The sequence below is a fragment of the Colossoma macropomum genome, unplaced genomic scaffold (genome assembly GCF_904425465.1).
Source record: "Colossoma macropomum unplaced genomic scaffold, Colossoma_macropomum, whole genome shotgun sequence".
Classification (NCBI taxonomy): Eukaryota; Metazoa; Chordata; class Actinopteri; order Characiformes; family Serrasalmidae; genus Colossoma; species Colossoma macropomum.
The window spans coordinates 31,997,142-32,017,718 of record NW_023494805.1 but is presented as its reverse complement, the minus strand read 5'-3'; the positions used below and the strand labels follow the sequence as shown (position 1 = coordinate 32,017,718).

The following is a 20,577-nucleotide window of genomic DNA, read 5'->3' as shown; positions in this document are numbered from 1 at the left end:
TATAGCATCATTCAGACAATAAGACGTAAACAAAGTCAGCGGTTTGATGTGAAAATTACAGACACAGATTTCTTTGCAGTGGTGGTGATAGGGGGTTGTGATATCTACGACACAAATATAGCCATTTTATTTACTATCAAAACCACCAGTGAAAGTACACGTCTCCTGAGTTTTATATATAATGTTGATGATGGCAAAATAATGGTAAATTAAAAAAAAAAAAGTTTTCGTATGGGACTATTTTGCCTTAAAGCACCCTGCATGTACTGCTCCACCAAAAGCTTCTCTCAAGACTAGCATAAAACAAAGTCTCAGGCATCACACCATGTATTCATGCCAATTTCATTACCAATGTAATAGTTTCCTGTGAGGTGACTTTTAGAGTGGAATTATATTAAACATGATGCATTTTTTCAAAATGCCTGCATAATTCAACCAATGAGATGTTCAGTTTTTCCAGAATGGTTTGAAGTCAGATTCCTCTCTAAAAGCTCACTCACAGAAAGTTATCACATGAAATGCTTACAAATATGCTGACTGATGTCTACGATTGTTTTGTGATACGAACCCAATTTCAAAAATGTTGAGACAGTAGGTAAAATGCAAATAAAAACAAAAAGCTTTAAAACTAATATTCCTCAGAGAGTGATCGCAATGATTTTATGTATTTCGTCCTCTACAGGGCATCCAGTCAAATCTCTAGCAAGGCCAAAAACCACAATGAATGCCACCGACCCTTCAGACTACACCATATTAAAAAGTGGCATGTTTCTGTGATAGAGACAGCCACATGCGTTTGAGAATATTTTGACAAACTCTTGTCAATAAACAATATCAGTCACTGCGTCCACAAATGCAAGTTAAAACTGTACTTGGCACAGTGGAAGCTAAATGTCAACAATGTCCAGAAACGCTGCCGACTTCTCTGGGCTCAGGCTCAGCTGAAATGGACTAATGCATAGTAGGAATGTGTATTGTGGTCTGACGAGTCAACTTTCAGATTGTTAATGGAAATACTAGCAATGTTGTGTTCTCTGGACCAAAGAGGAAAAGGACCATTCAGACTTTTACCAGTGTAAAGTTCAAAATCAAGGTACTGTCATGGTATAGGGTGATATTAGTGAAGGCACCATTAACACTGAACACATTTTGGAGCAACATAAACCATCTTTTAGATGATGTCTTTTTCAGTGACGTCCTTGCTTATTTCAACAGGACAACACCAAGTCACATTCTACACTGTTACAACAACATGGCTGCATAATCAGAGAGGGCAGGTGCTAGACTGACCTGCCTGACTCCCTTTATGATCAAAATATGACAGTGAAGGCCATGTATGGTTGCACAGCTGAAGAATTGAATAACTAATAAATGGCAAAAAAAATTCTTTCACAACTGGATCATTTTGTGTCTTCAATGCCTACATGTTTATTAAGTGTTGTTAAAAGGAAATGTGAGGTAACACAGTGGTAAACATGTTCCTGTTTTGGAACATGTTGCAGGCTTCAAATTTGGAATGAACATATATTTACAAAAACAAGGAAGTTCATAAGGTAAAACATCAAATATTGTTTTTTTTGTACCAATTTCTATTTAATACAGAATTTGCGTTTTTAGTTTTTATTAGCATTTAACAGAGTTAAGGGTTTACATTATTAAAACATATTTAAGGCAGAGAGGCACATGCAAGTCAAAATGCTCCCCAAAGAAAACATATTTTTTCATTTTTCCTACAAATTTCAAGTTTCATACAAAAACTCTGAAGACACTGGACGCTTTGGATAGTTAAATGACAAGGTTAAATTTGTGTGACACCTGGTTCCTATCACCACCACTGTAAAGGAGTCGGTCAGTCAGTAAGTTTCTCTACAATAAACCATTTCACATCAAGCTACTCTGAATGAGTTGCAACTCAACGACCCTTTAATCTCTTCAGATGTCTGGTTCTTATCAACACCACTGTAATCAATTCTGACTCAGTAAATTTCCCTACAATGGAGCATTTCACATGAAAGCACTCTGAAAGGCTTTGTTTACATCTTAACCATTTAATTAAACAGAAATTCTGACAAATTGCTGAAATTCCTCTTTAAATGAGGAAAATATAGCTCTGAGGATGTGAGGTGGGTTTCTCTCTGTGTTTATCCTCAGCAACAGTTGAAACTCAGCAGGAAATGATCATGTTGCATCACCACTTGCACCATCCTTTCTCTTACTTCTCTGTGTATGCGTAATCAGAAACTGATGCGAATGATGAACTGAGCCTTTATGGCTCCGCTGTTGGCCTTTTGTGTCTGGCTGATGTATCTGTGGCCTCAAAGCTACACACTCACACACACACACACACACTCCACCCCACCCCGCAGACTCTGCCCGGTCACCATCTCCACGGCGACAACCACAGATTCAGCGGCCACTGCAATCCTCACGACTCAGCAGGGGGCTCCAATGATTTCCGCCATGCTGTGAATGCGCCCGTGTGTAGCACTTTACGTCGCACCCAGCAAAATTGCTTTTATCATTGATCCTGCTGACCGAAGGCACTTTGGAAAACAAGTAAACAACCGGCCCAACACACGACCAGCCCACGAGGGAAAGCTCCACTCGTTCATCTCAGACACGCTCGACTCGAACACATTCATGGTTTTGTTACCGACAGTAGTTACTAAAAAAAGAAAATCTATTACAAAACGCTAATTATTTCTCGAACTGAATGAGATTATGTCACCGGATCTCACTACTCATTACTTCCTTTGGACTTTATTTAGAAAGAAATGGTCAAGATCATTTAAAGGGCCCATATAGTACAAACACAATTCCAAAAAAATTAGGCAAGTAGGTAAAATGTGAATCACAATTGAAAGCAGTGATTTGTAAAGCCACTTTGACCTGTCTTTAAACCGAAACAGTACAAAGAAGAGATATCTAATGGTTTCTCATCAACTTCATTGTATATTGTAAATTGCAATTGCAATACATTCCAAAAAAGTTGTGACAACCTTGTTTGGAAAGAGGTAATATAATCATGCTTTGCTACAAGGAACATCCAGTAAAGGCCTAGAAATTAATGAGCAAGTATGGGTCGAGCAAGTATGAGTCCAATTGTTTAAGAACAATGTTCCTCAATGAGTGAGCAAGGATTTTAGATATTTCCCCATCTACATTGCATAATATTATCAAAAGATTCAGAGAATCTGAAACAATCTCAGTGCTTAAAAGCAAGGCCAAAAACCACAGCTGAAAGCCTGTGATATTCAACCCCTCAGATGGCACTGCATTAAAAACCGCCATGCTTCTGTGATGGATATCACTGCATGAGCAAGGAACACTTCGACCAATCCTTGTCAGTAAACACTGTCTGTCACTGAAATCCACAAATGCAAGCTAATTTGTACTATGTACTATGCACAGTAGAAGCCATATATCAACAACATCCAGAAACACCGCCGACTTCTCTGGGCTCAAGCTCATCTGAAATGGACTGAGCTAATATGTACTATGCAGAGCAGAAGCCATATATCAACAGCGTCCAGAAACACTGCCGACTTCTCTGGGCTCAAGTTCATCTAAAATTGACTGATGCAGAGTGAAGACGTACTGTGGCCTGACAAGTCAACTTTTTTGATTGTTTATGGAAATAATGGATGTTGTGTATGGATGTTGTGTTCTCTGAACCAAAGGAGTAAAGGACTATCTAGATTGTTACCAGTGTAAAAATCAAAAGCCAGAGTCTGTCATGGTATGGTGGGGATATAAGTGGGTAACTTGCACCATTAACGTTGAAAGATATATACACGTTTCGGAGAAACATATGCTGCCTTTTAGACGCCGTCTTTTTTTGAGGGACTTCCATTTTGCATGTATTACAACAGTATGGCTGCATAATCAGTGGGTGCAGGTGCTAGACTGGCCTGCCTGTCTCCTATTGAAACTGTGTGGTGCATTATGCAGTGCAAAATATTACAAGACATCATATTTGGAATGAGCATATATTTACAAAAAAGCAATAAGGTAAAACATCAAGTATTGTGTTTTTAATGTAATACAGGTCAAACAAAACTTACTAATCACTGCTTTCTGTTTTTGCTGACTTCTCACATTCTGTCTCAACTTTTTCGGAATTGAGTTTGTAGTCTATTTTTAATAGCTTGGAATTTTTTGGGCAGCACTCGAATTTTGTTGCACTCATGTTTGTGCCTGCTGGGTTCCCTTAGGCCCAGGAACCCTGGGGACCCTGTGCATTGGTTCTCCCGATAATGAGGTACAGAGTATAGTGCAAGACTATAGTGCCTCAACTGATAAACAGCAGTAGTTATTGGTATTGACCTACCAAAATCCTGTCTTCTGATTTGCCGTTCTTGTTTTCTACCTTGACCGCTCGCGCCAACTTGATGGATGGCTTGTCAATAACTCTTCTGATGCTTTCTGTCAAAGAGAGAAAAGTGATGTTAATGGTCAGAAAACATGCATAGGTACTGTCTCTGGACTCTGTGCTACACCTTGCTATAAATAAACCCAGCCTGCGTGTTTAACACACTCCCACGCGTTTCATTGTTACAGTGTGCGTCGGTGTAAGTCTCTCATATCTTCCTGGTATGAAAAGGTGCAACTGCGGAGCGCTAAATGGCATGATTCACACCGCCTGAAACCAAGCTTCTGCGTTTTAGACTGTCCTTGATAAGTTGAAGGGGAAAAAAAACAATAAAACTTGTGCTTCACTTTCATTGCTCTGTTTTAATCACAGCTCTGAAATGAGGATAGCACTGCCTCACAGGAAAGGATCTGCACTGGCAGGGTGGGGGAGTGAGAGAGAGGCTCAAGAGAGGAAAAAAGAAGGAGAGAGAGAGAGAGGCAGATAAGTAGGGTAAGACAAACAGAGAGTTAATGCATCTGTAATCAACGTTAATCTCTGTAAAACCCAATCGCTTAAACCCCGAACGCTCCTCCAGACACTAGAAGGCCGAGGCTGAGCATATGTTCGCGTGAGAGAGAGAGGGAGAGAGAGAGAGAGAGAGAGAGAGAGAGAGATAGAGAGAGTGAGGGATGCACTTGCTAACAGCTTTGCCCATGTATGACTCAATTACAAATACATTCTATAAGAAAATCTCCCCTGAGTTTCTAGAACGCAGTAATAAAGAAGGAAAAGAACACCGTCTATGTCTTGGGGAAGAAATAGAGTGGGCTGATTGTACAAGCAGCAGAATTTATGGCATCTTATTATAACCTAAGGGGCGCCTAGTGAGGCAAAGCATCAGTTTATTACCTGCTCCAAAAATGTTGGGACAGTAGGAAAAATGTAAATAAAAAGAAAAATAATGTTTCAACTATTTAAATTCATTGTTCTTTGTATATACACAAAAATGGCCAAAAGTAAGTGGACACCTGACCATCACACCCATATGGCCACAACCGTGGGCATTAATATGGAAATGGCCTTCCCTTTGCAGCTACAACAGCCTTCACATGTGCCTGATTTTATATACCTGTTGGCAATGAATGTGGCTGAAACACCTCAACTCAATAATCCGGAGGGTTGTACGCAATATGTTCCAAAGAGCTGAGATGGGGCATGTTTACTGCTGTGTTACATATACAGACTAGAACACTAGAGTTAAGTTAGGTGCTGCTCCTCTGGCACAAGTCAGCCCACCTGTGATACACACTACTATATCAATAATCAAATTCACAAACTTATAAATAGATTGAAAATTCTATTTTCAACAACAAACAGTGCATACCACACAAAACAAACGAAAGACTGGAAATAATGTGCATTCTGACTAATTTTGATATTCGAAAGCCCACAAGAGATATCTGGTTACCTGTGGGTAAGGAAAAACATGATAAACAGCCCATAAAAAGGAATTCTGAGGAAACGAACATACAGCTGGGGGCTTATCCTTTAAGTGACAGCTTTGTTTTTAAGAGGTTTAAAAAATTAATAGCATAAAATCTAGCAGCTAGCAGAGGAATATGTTTAAAAACTTTTTATTTTTCAAAGAAGCAGGAAATTGATAGTTTTCAGATTGGATGAAATGGAGACTGCCTATTCAGATGAGCTAACACTAAAGCTAACTGTTACAACACTGGATGATGATGAGGGTTCATCATCTTCTACATCTTCTGGTCTATCCTCCTCAGTGGATGATGCTCCAGCATGTTGGTTTGTCAGAGAAATATATTTAAATATACATTTTAAATATGCAAGTGGTCAACAACCCTAGTCCTGAAGATTTTCTTCATCCTCATCCAACCACAATCTGCCACATCTTCTCTGGCTTATTAAATTCTCCAGAAATCAATTACTACAATTACTATTATTAAATATGTTCCACTAGAAATTGTTAAACGTTGTGCTTTGGCAATACAGTGCTTGATACAGCCATGAAGCTATCTTGACTTGAAATGAATCAGGCAATAAAGAGCAAGAAAGAGAACAAGAAAGAAGAACGAGCAAAAGATCAGAGGAGCAGGAGTCAGATGAAGTACAAAGAAGAAGGAAACACAGAATAGAAACATATATAGATATAAACAGAGATAGCAATAATAAAGAGAGCTGGTGAGGTGATCGCTACTATTACTGGACCATGACTACCAGAACTAGGCCTTCAGTTCAGGCTATAAATGTCAAATGAGGCCTGAAAACAAGAATAAAACTCAAGTGCCCATGTATAGCCGTCTACAGGAAGTAAACATTAGCCTATATAATGATAGGCTTAGAAAAGTGCAGTGTCATTTATCGCAATAACAATAAATATGGCAATGTAGCCCCCCCCCGTATCTGCCACACCTGCTCCGGCTTATTAACTTCTTCAGACGTCCTTGATTGGTTGGATCAGATGCATTAGTGTCAGGTAAGGTGAGGGAACAGCATGTTAGTATACTCTGCAGGAGGATGGTTGGTGACCACTGTAATAAGGGGTATTTGGTTGTGAGAAGTGGGCAGCAAACTCTGCCTCCAACTAGGGGTGGACGATTTGGCAAAAATATATGACAATACTTCAGTACATTTGCATGACACATGCTATGCATCACTATATTTGGTTTTTCTGATATATAATACGTTGAACCAGACAAAAAAGGCTGTAGTGCCACATATGCTGCTATAGTAATAATAAACACACAACTACAATGATTTATTCATTGTTTAACAAACTGCACTACACTAAATCCAATTAAACCGGCCTAATTATGCTCACTTTGTAACGAAACGTATAGTTAGTCAGTGTTCTTTAAGTGCTGACGATCGACGATATGCTCAGAAAAGTGACATAAGGTACCACAATAACAAGAAAATATCATCATATTGCCCACCCCACCTCCATCTGTGGGAGCAGATGCTTTGCTCTCTGCGCCAAATATAAAAACTCATTTGAGAGACGTTACCTTCCCTTGTTTAGAGGTTATTATAGGATAATGTGTTGTTTGGCTAATTTTGTGGGGCTGATTTGTAGACATTGCCTCTCGCTCCACCTCATACATTTGTGCCCCCTCGCCTATGCTAGGGGGCCAGTAGACCAGTACAAATCTAGGGTACATGTTCTCTTAAAAGGTTCTTCTCTCTTGTCTTCACTCTTTTACCCTTTATTGATCACTAATACTGTTGTAAACAGCTGTTTACCATCAACTGCTTTGGCAAATATGTACCTTGTAACTTCCATGTCAATAAAGCAGTGCTGAACTTGAACCCGAGAGAGACAGAGATGGTATAAGTGGGAGATTAGGGAGCGGATGAGCAGTCATAAGGAGGTTCTGCTCTATAGGCAATTGTCTAATGGAGCCACTTAACAGCCTCAGCTATTACTGCGCTGTCCGTTGCGCCTCTTCAGACTACATTAAAGCACAGAGAGAAGGGGAGGCTGAGATTACAGTTACTATCATTGAATATGTTCAGCTCGAAACTGTTAAACACTATGCTTTAGCAATACAGTGCATGACACAGTCATGCATATAAAGGCGTCTTAAACTGAAATGAATCAAATTGAGAGCGAGAAAAAGAGCAAAAGTGAGTAAGAAAAATGAAGCGAGCAAAAGATTAGAGGAGCAGAAAGAGAGAGAGAGGAGGTTATTACTGCTACTCAGTGGTGAACCACGACTATGAGACCTATAAATGTCAAAAACACAGCCAAAAAAACAAGAAAAACAACTGCAATGCTAATTTCTATTAGCGCTCCTGTGTGATTTCTAATAGTATGATAGCGCTAAGCTAACGCTGGTGTGCATGCATGTTTTTCAGCATTTGAAGCTTGTAAACAGACATTAACATACATTTTACTTCGCCTAGAACTGCTGCTGTTTTTCATTTCTAGCAACACACTGCTTGTATTCACAGTCAGTGATGTATCGAGGACTTCCAGAAGTCTTAGTGTGACATCTTTCTCATGAAACATGCCTCATCTATAGAAAATCAAAACATGACTGATTGATAGATTCCCATGTTTTATTTATGTTAGTGGTTTGTTTAACATTAGGCCTTCAGTTCAGCTCCTGAAGGCCTAACCAATGGGAGAGCTCACTTGGCTGTAACTACCTAGATACTGTAAAGAAAAAAAATCCTGATTGGACAATTTTGCATTGGTCATTTCAAGGTTTGAACCCTGTTGTTTCCAACAGTTAAATAAGTTGGTGTTTCCACAATACGTTCCATAAAAAAGTGTTTGAAATATAAGAAGTATGACAAAAAAACTAAAACTTCCCAAAAATCATTAGGTTCTCAGTGCAGGCCTAGAAGGCCCTGAGGATTCCTCTCTGCTATTATTATTAAATATGTTCAGCAAAAAAACAGGTAAATTATAAAACAGCTCTTTTCTACATGTTGGCAATATTGTAATTGATAACAGTCCTGCCAATAGAGCTGTCCTGGAATGAAGTGAATGAGCAAGTAAGAGCAAAACAGATGAGGGTAGTGAAAGATTAGAGAAGTAGAGGTCAGGTAATGTGCAAAGAAAAAAATAAAACATGGGGAGGGTATTATTATCACTGAATATGTTCAACTGTAAACAGTGACACTCTAAAACACTCCCTTTCTGATGTCTGGCAATATTGTACATAATGCATTCCAATCAGGGCTGCACCAATACTGCTTTTTCCCTTTGTGATACTAATACTGATACCTGATCTTTAAGGACCTGCTAATAAAGAGTGCCATACTAATTCTAACCTAACTACCTTATAAGTTCTGATATTTATACAATTCCACTTTTAAATATTTTACTTTGGTAAAATATGTGTTCTGTGTCACAAATAAAAACTACCATAGCTTTAATGAATGGCATTTATTGGCTAGATTATATTTTTAGAAGATTACGAAAAAGTATTTTTGCTTGTGTACTATCATGTAAGTAGTAATGAGAATGATATTTGTCAAAAGCAATGAAAGTAAATGTAAAATCATTCATTGTACAAAATATTTAAAATAGAACTGAACAATATATAGACCTGTGTTGTGTACTTATTAGCATGTAGCAGCTGCTCTGGCTTAACAAAAACGTTGCTAAATGTTGTTACACATCCGATTTTCTCCTGCACACATGCTTACACCTTTGAGCGTCAAAGTCTGCTAGGGTTCTTGAAATACTACAGTCATTCACGCTAACAGTAGCAGAGAATTTCCTGGCCTGATGGGAGCAACAGGCCTTGAGACCATGACACTGATCTGATGCAGCTGATGAAGGCGCACCACAGGCTGCCAGTTATGCTAAAAGCCATCATTATCCCAAAAGGCCGGCTGTTCTTCCCATACGTATCTCTAATATTCACTCCCTCAATAACAACCTGGACTAACATTAACTCAGGCTATAACTAACTACACAGAGTGATTTCTGAAAGAAGCCTGGTTCGGTCATTCAGTTAAGAGTCTACAGTTAGCATGCTTTGCGCTGTTTGAACATTGTGTTAACCGGCTTATTTGTAGCATACCAGTAAAACTAATACCTTAGGAAGAATTCCAACTGGTCTATCACTCACTACTATTGCCTTTCCAAGATAGTTCCACTGCAGATTTTGCCGTATTTTTTGATTTTGCAGTATTTTTACTGCTGCTTGTCAACTTACAAGCTAAGTTATAGCAAATGGCATCGCTCTCTACTTTGCTGATACTGATACTGCGATCCAGGACATTGTCGGTATAGGAGCAACCCTAAAAATCACTATTCAGGTATCCGTTATGCTTCATCACGGGAGGATAGAGAAATGCAACGGTTGTTCTTGTATTTAAGTATCTTATGCTACACTTTGCTACTCTGAAACACAAGTGCCTGAATGTGAGTGCATCGCCAAGAACGTATTGTTAAGTGTTTAGAACATGGCTGAGAAGGAAGAGCTAGCACAGCTAGGCTAGGCTACCTGGGTCCAGAAACAGTGAGAATATTTCTCTGACCAATAACATGTTGGCACCTCATCCTCTGAGGAGAAAAGCCCCCATCAGAGTCCCCATCGGCTCAGCTTGTTAGCTCTGTTAGCGCATTAGCTCATGCTGAAGAGGCAGCCTCCATTATTCACCCAACAAAAAAACCTACCAAATTTCCTCAGCTGTTTGCAAATAATAAGCCTATTATCAAGCATATTCCTCTACGTGCTGCTATATTTTTGTGCAACATCAGTGCAGTCGCCTAAAAAGGTGAGCTAACAAGGTTTTTTTGGGAGACGTTGTCTTTCCTTCCCTGTGGTTAATTGTATATCCATTCATGTACTCTTGCTGCATTTGGGTGCTCACTGGAAGATCGTATATACCAGATGGTTAACTAGTAAAAAGGACTTGCTCATTTATAGATGTGCCTGTCGCACAGAGAAAGAAAACATGCAGATCTGGAGAACAGACATCCTGCTTTTTCTTTGCTGTGTTAAAAAGTGCATAGATCTACATCAGGTATGTATTTTTGTCACATTCACTGCAAATTTAACATTTTTTAGCATTCACTTATGTAAAAAGTTAAAGGTAGTGTTATCTGCCACATCTTGTAAACCCACGTATCATCTAGAATTCTGCATTTACCCGTTGTAAATATGACTTTGTTAGCCATTTCAGCGCAATATACAAATAGGAAAACTGGTATTTCCCAGTGTCCAACACCACTCAAATGCACCATTTTATGAATACTCGAATATCAACATTAGCCGGAAAGCACGTCCCTTATTACTACTGCAAACTATTGACTTTGTACAGTTTGCTAAACCTGTGCTTCAGTGTGTTTACGAAATGTTTAAATGTCAGTTTTAGGTCAGTTTATTTACTGGCTTTATTTTGCTAAGGACGGATTGTAAAGAGTGGGCCTAGGAGGTGCCCCTCAGGGTGCATGAGCAGTGAGACAGGAGACTTGAGCTGGGATAGCGAACGAGCTGTTAGAGAAAGGAAACTCAGCTTACGTACGGCGTGGCTGTGGCCAACAACAGCTGGATAGCAAAGCACCATGACGTCTCTTTTAATGCTACATTATATTTTAAATTACACCGAACTGAACTGAGAGAGAGCTAGAAAGAGAGCGAGGAATACAAGCAAGCAAAAGATCAGAGGAGTAGATGATCAGAGGAGTAGAAGGCAGAAGTACAAGGAGGGAAGAAAAGATATGAGTATAAAAAAAAAGAGAGAGTAATTAGTAGAGTTACTGATTACTAAACCATTCACGTCCTTTGGTTCTCAATATTGTACTCCAGTGTCGATAAAGCTGAGAGGGAGGAAACCAAAAGAGAGCAGGAAAGGGTGAGGAAAGAACGGGCGGGCAAAAGATCAGAAGAGTAGAAGCACAAAGAAGGATTTGAGCCAAAAAGAGAGAGAGAGAGAGAGAGAGAGAGAGAGAGAGAGAGGTAGCGATGAGTGGAGTATACTATGGATTACTGTTACTACTGTATACCGCTCACTTTCTATCCTTTGGCTATACTGTGCCTCAGTGCCAAGGAATTGAGCTGAATTGAGAGAGAGAGCCAGAAGGAGAGGGGGAAATAAAAGCATGCAAAAGATCAGAGGGATAGAGGTGAGATGAAGTACAAAGAAAGAGGGAAGGATAAGCAAAGAGAGAGAGAGAGAGAGAGAGAGAGAGAGAGAGAGCGAGGGGAGACACTGCATTGTAAATACAGTGTTGGTAAAGGAGATTAATTACCACAGTAAGATAATAAGCGCGTCAGAGTGATTAAGACTGAAAGCTTTCCAACTGTCACGCTGCCTCGGCGGGCGCACGGCATGTGTCACCAGCGGCCTGCATTAGATCGTTCGCTCCGTGTCTGTGTGTGTGAGCATGTGTCATCTTGTGCGCGTGAGACTGTGTGTATAACCCACACTCCTAAATAAGATGCTTCTTCAAAGGCTCTTTAGTAAAGGGAAGAACCCTGAGCTCTATACAGAACCATTTGCACGCTTAAAGGGTTCTTTGCATGGTGAAATGGTTCTTCAGATGGATGGAGAATGTGTTGTGTGTGCACCAAAAATGGTTCGATGTCAAGCTTGTAACGATCGAAGAACCTCTGGTAACACTTCCTATGAATCCTGTATTCGTAATGCTTTATAAATGCATTTATAAGCCATTATATGACATACGTAACACCTTATAAGACCTGGCATAAGCTTGTATAAATGCCTAACACTTTATAAGGCGAATGCATATGACCTCATAAAGTCAGGTTCCATAATGCGTTATAATATGTGTTCAGATAGCAGTTAGCTAAACATCGACTCAATCAAATTCACACTACACATAAAATTATGTGTTTTTTCTAATGACGATTTTAAAAAAGGCTCAAGTGCGTGTCACACTAGCAAAGTTGGTATCACCTGTCCTGATGGGTTTGGGTGTTATGCAGAAAATATACCAGAACGTGAGGCCAGATTTACTAAAGCTATCTTGAGAAAAAAACCTGTGAAGGTTCTTAAGACAAACACTAATCAGTTTATAAAAATGGACCTCATTCACCAACCAAACTTAAGAAGAAATTTCGTCTTAAAACCCAGGTACACATATTTAATGAAGATTCTGGCATTAATCAGTGTTTTCTTTTTTTGGGATTTGTTCTTAGGTAAGAACAGAATTTACACACACTCAAGAGCACAAAGGTACGAACAATTCCACGATTTAAGGACATGTCATGAATCTGACATAGACAAATTTAAGAACAAACTTATGAAGATAATGGTGAATGAGGCCGATTGTCCTTAAATGCAATTCTCGGAAAACTTAAGTTCTCAAATATTCTCATAAGATAATTTTAATTATTTCATTGAGACTCACTCTGTTGCATTTTTTAGTTTACCATAAACGATACAAGATACATTTTGAATTTGTATTACCGTTATTTACTTTATTTACTTTCATCCAAAAAAAAATAAACCACACATACAAAACATTTTAATAAGCAAGAACTAGATGTGATGGTGGAAGAAGAAAAAAATCTTAGTTTGAACGGAAAGCAAGAGATGAGGAAAGCAAGAGATGAGTAGCGAGGTATAGCTACTTTCGCAGACAAATTCAGATGTTTATCTGGTCAACTCTTACAGCCTAAGACTAAAGTGAGGCTGTCGTAAGGTTAAGAAAACATTCAAGGTTAAGAAGTTATTCAAGAATACGACTTGTTCCTAGAATTATTCTTAAAAGTTAAGAAAAAAATAACTGGGGCCAGATTCACGAAAACTTTCTTAAGAAAAAAATTGCTGCGGTTCACAAGACGAACACTAAGAACGTTCTTAAATGCAATTCTTGAAAAAAAACTTAAGAAGTTCTCATGAATTCTTTTCTTAAGATATTCCTAAGGAAACTGTTATTTTCGTTATTTAGTTTTGTCCACTCATAGGACAGCAAAATGGAGGGAAAACATTAAGCATTCAAAAAATTTGATCAAACAAGAACAAGAGGTGATGGTGGAAGAAACAACCAACAGAAAAAATCCTCATTTGAAAAATGATAATTGTGGGGTGATGGCAGAAAGCTAAAGACAAAGATGGGCAGGAGTAGCTAAATTTAGGTACTTTCATAGATACATTTGGATGCTAAACTCATCAGCGCTTACTGCCTAAGACGAGGAATGAATGAGGAAAGAATGTTCTTAGAATTATTCTTAGGAAAAGAGTTAAGAAAAATTATTTTTTTGAAAAAAACTTATTCTCTTAAGAATTTTTCTTAAGAAAATCTTCATTATTTTCTTATGTGTGCCACATTTATTTTATTCCATACCACAAACAACGAGATACACTTTGAATTTGTATTAACTGTTATTTCCATTAATTAGTGTAATCCGCTCAGAGTACAGAAAAATGCAGGGAAAATATCAAACTAAGTGTTTGAAAAATTTTATCAAACAAGAATTAAAGGTGATGGTGGAAGAAACAGCCAACGGGAAAAAAATCCTCATTGGAAATTGTGCTAATTTTGGGGTGACCAACGAGGTTGAGCAGGAGCAGCAGAGGCAGCATCCGTGATAAATTTAGATGCTTAAGTTGTCAACTTTTACAGCCTAAGAAAATATTTAAGAACACTTTTTTCAAGAAAACCACTGGTTCTAAGAATTATTCTTCAGAAAACAATTAGGAAAAGAATATAAGATCATTTTTATGAAGTTATTTGAAGAACAACAATTTCTCATAACTTTTTTTCTTAAGAATGAATTTTTTGTGAATCCAGCCTCAGAATTCTTAAGAAGTTCTTGAAGAAAAATAGTTTCTCGTATTTTTTTCTTAAGAAGGCACTTAAGACAAAAAGTGTTCACGAAGATTTTCTTTCGTAAGACCCTTCCTTGAACGCAGCCCCTTGTTATAGTGCATTAGAACGTTCATGTTTACAGTGTTCTTATGAGCGGATATTATGATGCATCATGAAACCTAACATCATACAGTAATTTACTCTTGCATTGTAAAGTGTTATGCATGTAATTACAAATACTTATAAGCAATTATACAGGTTTATACCAAGCATAATAAGGTATTATGCACGCATTTTAACACCTTATAAATGCATTTATAAAGCATTATGAACTCAGGATTCATAGAAAATGTTACAGAACCCTTTTGATGGCATGTAGAAAGGATTCAAAAGGATTCTACATAGATCAACAATCAACACATACAACACAATCTGAACAACCATTTCACCATGCAAACAACCATTTAAGCATGCAAATGGTGTTATTAGGTTGAATTTTCACCATTAAAACTTGCACTGTATTCTGTAATAAACATTGCAGGTTTTTGCGATTTGAAAATTGCCTGCTTTCAAATTGCGATGTTGATAAAAACGATTAATCGTTTAGCCTTTTGCAGGCCTACAACACAATCTGAACAGCCATTTCTCCATGCAAAGAACCATTTTAGCATGCAAATGGTTCTATATGGCAGTAGTATTCAGAATTTTGACTCCACAAAAAAATTACATATTATTTTTTAGAATATTGACTTATTATGTCAAAATAAGGACCTATTTTCTCAAAATTGTGACTTATCTCAAGACTTCCAAAAAGAACAATTTTGACATAGTGTGTCAAAATAATGAGTTATTAAATTTCTAAATTCTAAATTTTTCTAAATTAAACACTTTTGGGATAAATGTCATTATTTCGCAATACTAAACAACATTTCAAGAAAAGTCTATTTCAACATAGTAAGTCAAATAGTCGACAAGAAGTCATTATTTAGACATATTAAGTCGAAATTTAGACATATTAAGTCATTATTTGAACGATTTGTGACATTTCTGGCCAATACTGCGATTGCAATTTAAACTGCGATTGTTATGATTATACATTGACATCCATGACTCTGTATTATGAGGTTAAATTTACACCCTTAAAACTTGCACTGCATTCTATAATAAACATTGCAGGTTCTGCGATTTAAAAATTGCACGCTTTCAAATTGCGATTCCGATAAAATAATCGTTCAGCGCTATATAGGTCCACAACACAATCTAGAACTTGTGGTTCTAAATAGAAACATTCCATGTACAAAAGAACCCTAAAGAACCATCTTTTTTAAAGAGTGTGATGTTAACGTGCATGGGAACAGTTACACCTTCAAGACATCAATGCATGTCTCTGAAGGGAACCTGCTTTTGCGAATTTCCCGTTCCACCTTAAATGGTGCAGCATTTAAGGTGGAACGGGGCATTCGAAAAAGAAGGCAACTTCAGGTTTATACTTGTTTCTCAGTGGAGCGACCAGACACTGCACACACACACACACACACACACACACACACACACCCTCCCTCACACACTTATTAGACACTTCAAAGGAATGAGCCCCCTCTCTCTCTCTCTCTCTCTCTTATGCATAACACACACACACACACACACAATCAAGCAATCACACACACACACACACACACACACACACACCAACGCTTGATGACGAACCCCGCGAGACCGTGATCAGCACACCGATTCTCAATAAGATCAATCTCGCACGCGCTAGTGCACGAGCCCCTCACGAGGCACCCCGAGCAAAACGCGCACGCCTCTCCAAAAGTGCATCAAGTTGGGGAAAAAAACAGAAGCAGCACAACAGAGACTGTAAAACTGCACCGCGCATCGCCCAGCAGTCAGAAAACTGAGAGAGGGGCAGTACCGGTCATTTCGCGGCTGACGGGCAGGAAGCCTGGCGCGGAGCTCTCCTTCGAAGCCATCATCCCGCTCTCTCTCCTTCGCTTTCTCTCTCTCTCTCTCTCTCCTCACGCTGCTTCCAGCCGAAGAGGAGCAGCTAATGCCCAGGCAATCCTCCAGCACTGCCTACCATCCTACTAACATATCATATCAGCGCGCGCAAGAGAGAGAGAGAGAGAGAGAGAGAGAGAGAGAGAGTGAGAGGGGAGGGAGGGGAAAGACGCAAGTGTGGCTGTGAGTATTAAAAAAACACGGCAAAGTTGTTTTCCTATTTATTGAAGCCCCGCAAGGTAAAAAACGCCCCCTTCTCTGTTTCTGGCAGTAGTATTTAAAATGTTGACTCCACAAAATTACTTTGTAGAATATTGACTTTGTATGTCAAAATAAATACCTATTTTCCTAAAATTTTGACTTAACTCTTTCTATGAGGAAAATTTTGATATGTATGTTAAAATAACGAGTTGTTAAATGTAAAAAAAATAAGTAACAATTGTGGGATAAATGTCATTATTTCACAATACTAAACAAACATTTTGAGAAATAAGTCATTATTTTGTCAAATTTGAGAAAAAAGTCATTATTTAGACATATTAAGTCAAAATTTCGATAAGCCATGATTTCAACATAGTAAGTCAGATTTTTGAGACAATTAGTAATAATTTTGGCATAATAAGTCCCATTTTTTCAAGAAAATTAGTCATAAGTATTAGTCATATTTAGATATGTTTCAAAATTACAAGGAAGTAAATCACTATTACGACGTTATTAGTTATTACTAAAACATTTTAAGTGAAAATTTTGAGAAAATTAGTAATTATTTTGGCATAATAAGTCAAATTCTCAAGAAAATAAGTCATTATTTAGACTTAGAAAGTCAATATTTTGAGAAAATTAGTCATTTTTAAGACATAGTAAGTTGAAATTCCCAGAATGTAAGTTACTATTTTGGCACAGTAAGTCAAAATTTCAAGAAAATTAGTTATTTTGACATATATCATTATTTTGAGATACTAAGTCAAAGTTTTGAAAAATTAAGTCATTATTTAGACATAGTAAGTCAATATTATGAGAAAAGTAGTCACTTTTTGGACATAGCATGTAAAAATTCCAAGAAATATTATTACTATTTTGACACAGTATGTCAAAATGTTGAGAGAATTAGTTCTTTCGACATAGTACGACAAAAAATAAGTAATTATTTTGAGATGGTACATCAAATTTTTGAGAAATTAAGCAATTATTTTGGCATAGTGAGTCAAAATTACAAGACAGTAAGTCACTATTCGGATATAGTGCATAAAATTTGCAAAAACAAGTACTTACTTGAACATAGTTATTCAAGATTTCAACATTGTCATTATTTCAACATGGTAAGTCAAACCCTTGAAAAAATATAATTATTGCAAAATAGTAAGTAAACTTTTTAAAAAGTAATTGATTTTGAGACAGTACATCCAAATTTAGTTACTGCTGCAAGATACAGAGAAAGAGCAAAAATATGACTTTTTTCTTCTATATGTGGTCAAAATGGGCTTCCGTATCTTTTTGTAGTGATGCATAATAAGGAAAAAAAGAAAAAAATGCTAATGTACAGATTAGGCTTCCCTCCTAAGTATGGATCAGTGGAATGTTGAAACAGGAAAAACAGTATTGTATACCGGGGTACTGTATACATCCTCAGCCTAGAAGAGAGATGCAGGTGTGCCTATGAGTACTTAAAAAAAACCTCATACAGTAGGTTTCTTATTTATGGAGGTCCTATAAAGAGAAAAAAAAATCAGCTTTTTTAATCAGTTATTATTTTAAGAAACTAAGTTGACATTTTGAAAAATGTGTCATTACTTTGGCATAGTAAGTTAACATTTTGAGAAAATAAGTCATTATATTGGCATAGTAAATATTTTAAGAAAATAAGTCATTATTTCTACATACCATAAGCTCAACATTAAGTCAAAATAAAAAAAAATCAAAATTTAGAGAAATTAGATCATTATTTTGATAGATTAAGTCCACATTTTAAGAGGGTAAGTAATTATTTTGACATTATTTTGACAAATTTTGGAGAAAGTACCTCATCATTTTGGCACAGCAAGTAAATGTTTTGAGAAATTAAGTCATTATTTTTGACATAGTAAGTCAAAATATTGAGAAAACAAAATATTGTTTTTCAGCATAGTAGGTGAACATTTTTAGAAAACCCCTTATTTTGACAAAATAAGTAAAAACGTAAGAGAAAATAAGTACTTATCATGAGATACTAAGTCCAGATGTTTAGAAAATAAGTAATTATTTTGACATGGTCAAATTTTTGTGAAAATACATCATTATTTTGGCATATTAAGTCAAAATATCGAGAAAGCTAGTCAATATTTTAACAAAGGAAGTCAAATTTTAAAAAGTCATCATTTTAAAATTTAGAGAACGTAAGCTAATATTTTGAAAAACTAATGTAGATTTTGAGAAAATGAGTAATTATTTAGACAGTAGATCAAGATGATGAGAAAATAGCTGATTATTTTGGCATAGTACGTTAATATTCTGAGAAAATAAGTCATTATTTTGGGCATAGTTTGTCAAAACTTTGAGAAAATAAGTCATTATTTTGACATAGTAAGTCAAATGTAAGTCACAATTTTGAGAAAATAAGTCATTATTTTGAGCACAGTACATCAAGAATTTGGGAAAACTTCTTATTGTGACATAGTAAGTAAAAACTTATACTAAAATACTAAATACTAAAAATACTAAGTCCAGATATTTAGAAAATAAGTAATTATTTTGACACAGTAGGTCACATTTTCGAGAAAGTAACTAATTATTTTGGCATAGTAAGTAAACATTTCGAGAAAATAAGTCATTATTTCAGGCATAGTAAGTCAACATTTTAAGAAAATTATTTGTCATTTCATCAAAGTAAACATTTAGAGAAAGTAAGTAATTATTTTGAAATATTAAGACCAAATTTTGACATACTGCTGCCAGAAATCGAGAAAGAGGAAAAAAATATAGGTGTGATGGTCCAGAAGAGGAAATTTACCAGTTTTTCTCGGTCAGATATGTTGAGCAAGGTATATGGTGTGTGTCTGTCTGAAAGATATTGTTTTTTTAATGAAAGCTTCTACATGCAGAGACAAAGTGCTCATCATTTATGACATAATAGACAGAGCATTGTTTTATGCCGTCCATTTCATTCTCTTCTAACAGAGTCTGTGGAGCATTGACAAGCGCTGTTGGTTGGACAAGAAGATGGTTTTTGTTGGTTGCTGACAAACAATAGTTTGAAAAAATTAAAAAAACTATTCTTGTCCTTCCCCTCAAGGTGATTTCCAAGCCCTTTTTTGCTGCTCATAGACTTACTGTCCACTTGTTCTTCCACTCACTGACCACTTTAAGATGTCCACCTACCTTTGTAGCTCCTCTATATATAACTACAGGCACAATTGTTGTCATGCACAATTAATCTTTGGTCAGTTTCTGACCACAAGGCCATTGTTGATCAGATATTTTTGGGATGAGGTCTTGGTAGAGTGTGGTGCTAATATGACTCTGTGAGGTGCAGCAGTGTTGCTGGGGTTTTTACAGTTTCACCACTGGGTTGAGAGAGGGCCTCCACCCAAAAATACCTGCCCAAGAGCAGCGCTGTGGTCACAAAGTGACCACCGATGAAAGGCTACAGGATGTCTAACATAAATTCTGCATCAACACATAGGCTGCAGTTTTTAACTTTACAAACAAGGTGTCTCTAAAAGTGTATGGCATGCATATGTGCTTATGTATGAAACCATGACATGGTAATCTAGACATCAGAATTTGCAGAGAATTTGCGCTTAATAATTCTGAGTTAACTCGAATAGTAATCCAGTTCAATTAAAAATTGTTTGTGTAGCTTATGTAGATCAAATGCACATGGTCAGCAACAGTACTCAAATAGGCTGCGCCATTCAAGCAACGATTGATTGGTATTAACAGGCCCAAAGCGTGCCAAGAAAACATTTCCCACACC

The 20,577-nt window shown here is 37.1% G+C and overlaps 1 protein-coding gene across 1 annotated transcript in view; it reads right to left on the bottom strand.

The window, feature by feature from the left end:
• The window catches only part of carmil3 (capping protein regulator and myosin 1 linker 3), a 138,972-nt gene extending 122,235 nt beyond the window's left edge, over window positions 1-16,737 (bottom strand). The window contains exons 1-2 of the mRNA XM_036597456.1: window positions 16,540-16,737; window positions 4,331-4,425 (exon numbers count right to left, since the gene is read on the bottom strand). Of these exons, the coding sequence (XP_036453349.1) occupies window positions 4,331-4,425; window positions 16,540-16,600 (156 nt within the window). The 5' untranslated portion in view covers window positions 16,601-16,737. The remainder of the gene's footprint in view (window positions 1-4,330; window positions 4,426-16,539) is intronic.
• Between the last annotated feature and the right edge of the window lie 3,840 nt (window positions 16,738-20,577).